This window comes from Opisthocomus hoazin, chromosome 7 (assembly GCF_030867145.1).
Source record: "Opisthocomus hoazin isolate bOpiHoa1 chromosome 7, bOpiHoa1.hap1, whole genome shotgun sequence".
Classification (NCBI taxonomy): Eukaryota; Metazoa; Chordata; class Aves; order Opisthocomiformes; family Opisthocomidae; genus Opisthocomus; species Opisthocomus hoazin.
This window is the reverse complement of record NC_134420.1, coordinates 18,810,259-18,818,731: the sequence shown is the minus strand read 5'-3', so window position 1 is coordinate 18,818,731 and position 8,473 is coordinate 18,810,259. Positions and strand designations below refer to the sequence as shown.

Sequence of the window (8,473 nt, the reverse complement as noted above, 5' to 3'; positions counted from 1 at the left end):
TCCCCAGAGAGAGCCGGCAGTTGGTCCCTCCAGCTCTTGATAAAGCCTGGGTTTCCACCAAAGGGAGGCATGGCCACAGTGAGGCCTCTCGGGAAGTGTAGTCCCCACCACGTGCCGATGCACCTCCTCCTGCCCGATTATTAAATCCTGTTTAGAGCAGCCGCCTTCTGCCCGGGCTCTCGGTGGGCTGCCGTCAGCTCTGACACACAGGCAGCTGGGAAAGGATGAAAGGCATACAGAAAAACAGCCTTTCACAGAGTTTGGAGTAAAGCTCCTTAAAAAATTTTTTGAAACTGTTCAGTCAAGTGCCAGTATCAAAATACCCTGGTTTTCACTTTCACTGGGATGCAGTTTTGCTTAACAAACATTGCCACTAACTCTTTTTTTTTAAATCTACATAAATAGTGTATTGGGAAAAAGCTTAGGAAAATGTTATTTAGAAAAATTAACCTGTTGTTTAAAGAACAGATCAAAATCCTCATACATAACAGTCTTCCCTCCCCATTTAAAAATCACCACATGGCAATAACCTTTGGCTGAGACTCTACTAAAAATTTTCTTTGTAGATGAGGGAAAAAAAATCCCTGTGGCAGTATTTTATTCGGGAGAATTATTTCAGCAGCTTACCCCTGCCCAGGAGATCCTCACCATCCATGGACGTTTTCACGCTGTCCTTTCCCCTCTCCTAGCACTGAAGACCCCACGGACCCACGGCTACAGAAGGCTCAAGTGACTTCTGGTCTTCAAAACCAGCTGCCTGATGGATGCATATTTTCTGAAAGTAAATCACAAAGAAGCCTCAAGAACAATTTGGCCACAGGCAGAGTGAATGACTGAGTGCCTTAATCATCCTTAGTTTCAGAGCTAGACCGGTGGAAAAGAGGTGAAACAGAATAATGGGAAATAGTTGCGTTCCCCCCAGGTGGCAAAGAAAGGGTGGAAGAAGGTAAAACCATCCCACATCAGTAACTGTAGCTACAGGAAAATGACAAAGAAGAAGGAGGAGGGGAGTGAAGAAAGGAAGGAAGATGCATTTTGCAGAGCGAGGAGAAGCAAGAGAAAGTGAGTTGCACAAAGCCATGTGCACAGGAAAATGCACGTCATGAAGTTCTGACTAAATGACTTAACTTTCTTGCAACCTTTCTTGCAAAACTTGGTTGCAACCTCCTGAGACACCAGTGAGAGCTACCACAGCCCTTTCCGCAAACAGGCGGCCCCCAAGGCTCGTGGGTCCCTGTCCTGGTGGGGCTCCCTTATGCCCAGCCGGAGACACTGATATACCATGTGCACACAGAGACCTTCCTACTCTGGCCACCAGCTGGAAACCAGCTGAGAAAGACCAACAGCTGGACAGCAGGGGAGGAGAGCAGTGGGGAGAGGACTACAGAGAGACGGCAGCAGGCTGGGGAGGCAGCTGATGCCCAGCCACACGTGTCCAGGAGCAGGAACCAGACACCACCAGCAGCAGTGCAGACAACCCAGGCACAGGAGCACAATTGCAAGGTGACCATGTCCACATGGTCCCTGCCATGGGCTACGAGGGGAAAGTGCCTTATAAAACATTGTGCTGGAGTTAGGGCTGCATCCAAACACAGAGCTGTTAGCACCCATCACTTCCTCCGGTGCTACAGGACAGATGGTTGTGTTCCCACCTGCATTGCCAAGGAGGATGACCACCAAGGGGCATGGGTATAAAGGCAGCAGGGTTTGTCCACAGGTGGAGTTAAACCTGGAAGGGCTGCCAGGAGGTATGAAGCACAGCTCTCTACATAAAACCAGCTACAGAAGCCCGACCAAGCGCGACGGTGAGTTCGAAGCCAGGGCGCAGCCATGGTGCGCACCGTGGGCACACCTGGAGCCTGGTTCATAGCCAGGGAGATGAGAAAAAAAACATGCAGCCCATCGTCATCTTCCCCTAGACCCTGCTTTCCTTCCCCAACCCTAAACGCACGCTGCGGGAGACCTGTGCAAAGCCAGATCTCACACTAGAGGTCCCCACAGGCCAGCAGAAACCCTTCCCGGGGATTCAAGGCTTTCCGAAGGGAATAATGAGCACAGTTCCCTGCCCAGTTCCCCAAAGGTCTCCTCTGTCCCTGCAGGAGCCTCGCACCTCACTGCAGGACCCCCTGAGAGGTCACAAAAGCACCATCTACACTCCTTGGAAGTGCTCCTAGTCTCTCCGCAAAAGATGCTCTGCCTGCTTTTGTCTCCGGCCATACAAACAGGCACCTTTGCTGCCTGCCCAAGCTCTCCAAGCAGGTCTGGAGCTTTAAACGCCCGGGTTTAAACAGCTGTTTCCTCCGATTTGCTTGTGAATGCCTGTTCCTGGGTAGTCTGCCCACGTCCTCTGATGCTTTGGATGCTTCTGCCACCTCCAGCGCTTGGTGCCCTGCCTTCGTGCCTGCTCCCTCGATGCCCTGCTCCGGTGCTGTGCTGGATTCGGGCACGGAGGCATTTTCTGCTGTTTCTCTTTCCTCCATCTTACACTTTATCCCATATAGATGCGGCTTGAAAGATTTCCCTCTGGGGCAGAACATACGTGAATTTCTAACATCAAAAAATAACAAAGAGCAAGAGAAGTTACTCCCTCCCCCCAAAAGACAGACGATGGTAGGAGCATTAGCAGAGCTAGGACATTAGGAGGTTGGGGTGGGATTGAGGGCGGCACATTTGGCACATGCAAGGCGACTGCCAGAGCGAGCGCAGGGGGAGCACGTGTGCCCGTCTCACCTGTGGCCATCGAAAGGGGGTCCTTACCACACTTCACTTTCTCTGGGTATAAATCCCCTCTGGGTGCCCTGTCATTGGCATATGTCTGCCTTGGCAGCTCTGCCCAGGGAGCCCTGGCAAGAAGCAGGGTGTTCCCCATCCCTGTCCCAGCGGGAAGAGAGGCAGGGCTGGTGACACGCCGGGGAACCGTCCTCGCAGCTGGCTCATGGGCTGGATGGCAGCGTGGCTTTTCCAGCGGGACTCAGCCTCCTGCCCGTCCTGATGGCTTTTATTAGTTTGTCCCCTTTGCAGGAGAACAACTTCTCGCTCCCAAATGCAGTGCGAAAACCACGGGCGACCGCAGCTCCCTCCTGTGGCTTCCTCCCTTCTTTCTGGTTATCAGGCAGAGCATAGAAAGGGAGTAGTGAGGCTGAAAATCTCCCGGGGAGCCCAGGTACCCTCTTCCTCTAGCCCTGTGGCTCTGCTAGGCTGTGAAAATACATACCGGCATCCCCAGCTGCACGGAAGGACGTGCCACCTCGTCCAGAAGGAAAGCATTGGTTTAAAAAAAGGGAACAAAGCCAGACCACGTATTTTTGCAGAGCTACAAACCTCCAGCCCTCTTCTGAGCTGAAGGGAAATGCTGCCCACGCCGTCAGATGGGTGTCCTGAAAGAGCTGGGGGATTTGATGTGTTAGTGCTGCGTGGGGTGAACTTGGGAGACTGAACATAAATGGAGGGGAAGAGGCTGAATGCATGCTAGGGCTTTCTTGCCATCAACTTTTCTGGCTCTCACCCTGTCGGTGTGGCCGCCGATGATGCAGCAGCAGCACCCCAGCCCCAGCTGCTTGAAGTCCAGCCAGGCAGCAGGTAAGAGAACCCCGCCTCGGCTTTGGGGTGCTGCTACTCATGCTCCCGCGAAAGGACGGCCTGGAGGCAGGGCGGAGGAGGCTGGCCCAGGAGGGAGAACTATGCCCGTCGTCCAGGCAGGACACGTCTGTGCCAGGTCCCTGCCGCCTCCCGGGAGCCTTCTCCTTTGCCAGCCTACACAACCATTTGGGAAAACACCTCTCCTCCACGGGAGAAAACAGCTCCGAACGCGGCAGATTTACAAGCGCCGCTGGCTCAGCCCGCTCGGTCCCGCGGCTGCTGCCCGTCGCACGGCCGTATTCACCCTGGAGCTCGCTCGTAAATAAACCGTGCCCGTATCAAACGGCGCTGAAGCCGTATGAATGACGGGAAGCCAGGGAGACCTCACAGCCCACGTCTGCCTTCCCGGGCACATCACAAGGACACATTGTAGAGGCTGCTTAGCATTCATGCAGCACATACACACAATCAAAGCTAAAAATCAACTTCTAAACCCGAGGCCGCCTCTTTTCAATGAGGGAAGGAGAGAAGAAAAGGGGGAGGTGCTGGGGTTTGCCAGGCTTCAGATGCACCACACAGTTCCCTGTGAATGGAAACAAGGCTGGCCGGAGGCTGCCTTGGGAGAAACAAAACCGGAGAGAAATCATAAAATCTCCAAAGGACTAATTTATTATTATTTCCATAGCGTGTCTCAGAAATCCTCCAGTGATTCCCAGTCATTTTGAAATTAATTGTAGGTGAGCAAAAAAACATCAGAAGAGTTATTCAAAAAAGTTAATCATGCCCAGGAAAGATTACATTCGAAAAGAGCGTAAGCTGAAGACAGGGTGTTCCCTTCAAAGAATAAACTCAAATACACTTCTCTCCCCCCCAAAAGTGAAACAACTGCACTCATAGCTCTAACTTAAACTAAATTATTTTTTTATTTTCCCCATGGTATCTAATTGCAAACCATAACTGCCCAGGAGCCAACTGCGCTGGTGATAGATAGAACTCTAGCCCTGCTCCCAGCAAAACCAGCGCGAGCAGAGCCCAGCCTGGCAAGCAGGGATTCACGTGCACGGCAGGGAGAGTGGGGCTGCTTGACTGGCCCTCACCATGTATTTCTGGCATTTGCTCTCTCAAGCCTTGTCACAACGGGACCTCTATTGCTTTCCACTCAGGTGCAGAAAGCGTTGGCAAAAAGCCCCAGCAGCTCCTGCCAGCTGCCTGTTACGCGTGGTCACGGCAGGACTGACCCAGCTCCTCGCCTGCTGCGCTCCTGGACTCACGTGCCAGGACATGAGGGCCCATCACCACAGTTGCCCCCTTCCCGAGCAGCGTCACCCCCTCTCCGGGCAGGGTTCGCCCACCCTGCACACGCCGGCCGAAGCCACGCAGGGCTGCGAGGCGTCCGCGCTGACCATGCGCCTATCGCTTCTGCCTTACCTGTGCCAGGAGAGGAGCGTTTCTGCTCCCCGCTCCCTGGGGACGGGTGGCACGTTGCTGTTCGCCCTCTCTCCCCAGGTCATGCTCAGGAAGTCGGTTGTGAGCACAGACGGTGTTTGATGGTGTCTTGTTCTACTGGATGTTACATGGATAGCCCTTAACGTTATAAAGAGATCTCAAACAAGATTACATTTCTCCGAGTACGAGACGTACCTCCCTTCCTTCCGACTCTCGGGAAGCCAGCCGTGTTGCTAAGAAAGCGTAAGCACTCGCTGCGTGCTGTGCTCAGGCCCCGGCCCGGCAGCCGCATCTGGCTGGCAACACGCCGTCGCCGTCAGCAGCCCTGAAGCCAGGCTGGACAAGTCCAGCGCGCGGCCGAGCTGAGCGTGGAGACACCAGGGCCGGAGGCTGCACGCTGTCCCCGGAGGCCGGATTTACCAGTGTTCGAACCGTGCGTTATTAACAAAAAAAAAATTCCCTGTAGTTATTTTCGTACGATAAAAATCCGGTTATTACTCTTGAGTGTGGCTTTTCGATACAGAAGGTTTTCTCCCGAAAAGCTTCAAAGACAGCAGCTTCCTCTTTCCTGTGAGCAAGGCTTGCGTTAGAAATTAAAGACGGGGTGACCAAAGAACACCGGTGCCCCCACGCTGCAGCAATGCCCTTTCTGCCCAAGGCACCACCGCAGGGGCAGCTCCCCGCGCCAGCGAGACGGAGCAGCCGCATGGCTGCTCATGGCTGTTCCCCCAGGTCTACAGCGTGGCCAAGGTGGTCTGGAAAGCCGCTGAATTCGGGTGCTAAGCATGACGCGCACTCGGGTGGGATGGCCAGACCCGCAAACCCCTCGCAGGCTTCATCCCGTCACCCCCAGGAATTTCAGCCCGGCCGCGGGTGTGCCCTGTCAAGCCGCTGCCACTGCGACGGACCCGTGGCACAAACGCTTCTCCCCAAGCCTGGTGGAGCCTTGCTGTTCCCGAAACGCCCCTTCCAGGTAGGAAAAAGCCCCCTTCGTGTCACATCTAGGAATCACGGGTGGCTCTTCGCGTTGCTGGTTTTGGCTCAGCTACACCCTGCGAGCAGCACCAGAGCGGGTCGGGGTAGCCAGGGGGGCACAGACCCCCCCTTTGATGCCCGAATCGTGCTGCGGGGCCTCGCTGGCTCCCACCTGGGCAGCAGTGGCTCTGCCGCCAGCGTGCGCGCGTCCCTGCCACCGAGTTGCTGCCGGGGACATCGCCCTTGGGCATCTTCCTGAGAGGGGGTTACGTCGCCTGCCAAAAAACGAAGCCCCGTAACTGCAGTGCTGCAGCCCCCTCTGCCCGCGCCCCTCTGGGCGGAGGGAGACCCGCAGCAGGCACTCCGCACCTCTCTCCCCAATTAACGGCTGCTGCAAACCCTGCGGCGGAGGGGCCCCCCCGCCCCCCGCAGCCGGTCACACCGGGGGCCGCGCAGGCACCGGGGGACAGGGCCGAAGGGGCTGGGCCGACCCCGCCGACGGCAGCGGCAGGGTTTGTCGGAGGGGTCCCGGCACCGCGCCTTCGGCGGGTTTGGGTTGCTTCCCCGCGGGCCGGGCAGTAGCGGAGCCCCGGGGAGAGCACGGGCCAGCCGCGCCGAGCCGGCCGGCAGCCCCCGGGCAGGGGGGCTCTCAGCACCCACCCCCCTCGCTGATTCAGCAAAACACCTCGCGCGTCGTGCCCGACGGCAGCCGCTCCGCGGGGAGGGCCCCGCCGCGACCCCGGGTCCCCCACCGCCGAGTGCCCAGTTTGGGGGGGGGGGGGGGGGAGCGGGCCTGGGACTGGCACCGCGCCGGAGTGCGGGGTGGCGGGGGGGAGAGGCGGGGCGAGCGGGGAGCCCTTCCCCCGAGTGAGAATAAAAATTAAGCGAAAGCAAAGTTATTAAAAATATGAAAATAGAGGCGGTGCGTAACGGAAAAGGTCGCAAAGCGGGGGCAGGGGGCGCGCACCCCCCTTTCCCGCGAGGGGCAGCGGAGGGGAGGGGGGGGGGGGGTGTTTGGCGGGGCTGGCGGCGCCACGAGCCGGGCGCGCGCGGGGGCGGTGCGGTGTGTGGCGCGCGCGGGTGGGTGGAGGGCGGGGGGGGCGGCGGCGGCGGAGCGCGCGTGGCGCGGCGTGCGCGGCGCGTGCGGCTGGCGGGGGCTCGCGAGCGGCGGCGCGTTGATAAGGGGCCGCCCGGCGGCGGCGGCGGCCGCAGAGGCGCGGAGCGGCGGCGGCGGGAGAGAGCGACTGACTGGCACCCCCCCCCCTCCCCTCCACGCTCGGGGGGTTCAAATTATTTTTTATCTCCATATTTTAATTTCTTTTTTAAAAAAAAACTTTAAAGCCTCCCTGGCGCGCTTCGCCGCCGCCGTGGCCGGCCGGCGATGAACGGCGCGGCCCTGCCGCCGCCTCCCGCCGCCGCCGCCCCCCGCGTCCGCCGTCGGCCCGCCTCCCCCGAGCTGCTGCGCTGCAAACGCCGCCTGGCCTTCGCCGCCCTGCCCGGCACCGGCGCGGCGGCGGCCGTGGCCCGCCGGAACGAGCGGGAGCGGAACCGCGTGCGCCTGGTCAACCTGGGCTTCGCCGCCCTCCGCCAGCACGTCCCGCACGGCGCCGCCAGCAAGAAGATGAGCAAGGTGGAGACCCTGCGCTCCGCCGTCGAGTACATCCGCGCCTTGCAGCGGCTCCTCGACGAGCACGACGCCGCCGACGCCGCCTTCCCCGACGGCCGCCGGCGGGCGGCCGTCGGGGAAGGCGGCGGCGGCGGCTACTCCTCGGCTTCGCCCTCCTTCGCCTCCTCGGCGCCCGGCTCGCCTTGCTCTTCCGAGGAGAGCGGCTACGACGCGGCGCTCAGCCCCGAGGAGCGGGAGCTGCTGGACTTCACCAGCTGGCTGGGGAGCTACTGACCCGGCGGAGGTGAGGGGGGGGCCGGGATGGGAGGGACGGGGCCGCCGCGTCCCCCGGGAGCGGGGCGCGGTACCCACCGCCGCTCTTCCCAAATCTCTCTCCGCAGCCGCGCTCGGCCCGCAGTACCTCAGCGCCCTCGCTCTCCGCAGCAGCCAGCATCCCCCCCCTTCCCCGCACCCCGGCGGGACCCCGGCGGCTGCTCTCCTCGCCGGGTTCACCCGTCGTCTTCGGGCCGTGGAAAGTGCAATGGTGTAAATGGCTGGGGGGGCCGCGGTACCGGCTGCTCCACCTGCCCCCCCCCCCCCCCCCCCCCCCCGCCCAACCCGGGAGCTGCCGACGGAGAGGAGGCCCGAGAGACCCCCGTCCCCTGACGGCTGCCGTCTGGTGTTGTTTCGGAGGGGCTGGGAGAAAAGAGACGGAAAAACGCTCGATGCTTCCTTGTTGCTGGAGGGGGAGGGAAATCTTTTTTATCGTGTCAGATTCTATTTTGTATGCAGCTCGAACTGCCTGTGGGGACACTGGTGTATGAAGACTTATTTTTGTACAAGAAACCTTAGAGAAAAGGGGTGAGG

At 59.3% G+C, this 8,473-nt stretch overlaps 1 protein-coding gene across 1 annotated transcript; it reads left to right on the top strand.

The window, feature by feature from the left end:
- Positions 1-7,381: 7,381 nt before the first annotated feature.
- Positions 7,382-8,147, top strand: ASCL2 (achaete-scute family bHLH transcription factor 2). Its single transcript, XM_075426812.1, has 2 exons — positions 7,382-7,910; positions 8,008-8,147. The coding sequence occupies exon 1, from the start codon at positions 7,382-7,384 to the stop codon at positions 7,898-7,900; it is 519 nt and encodes a 172-aa protein (XP_075282927.1). The 3' UTR covers positions 7,901-7,910; positions 8,008-8,147.
- Positions 8,148-8,473: the final 326 nt, after the last annotated feature.

Coding starts and splice junctions, on each gene's coding strand:
- ASCL2 (XM_075426812.1), top strand. CDS start 7,382: ATGAACGGCGCGGCCCTGCCGCCGCCTCCCGCCGCCGCCGCCCCCCGC.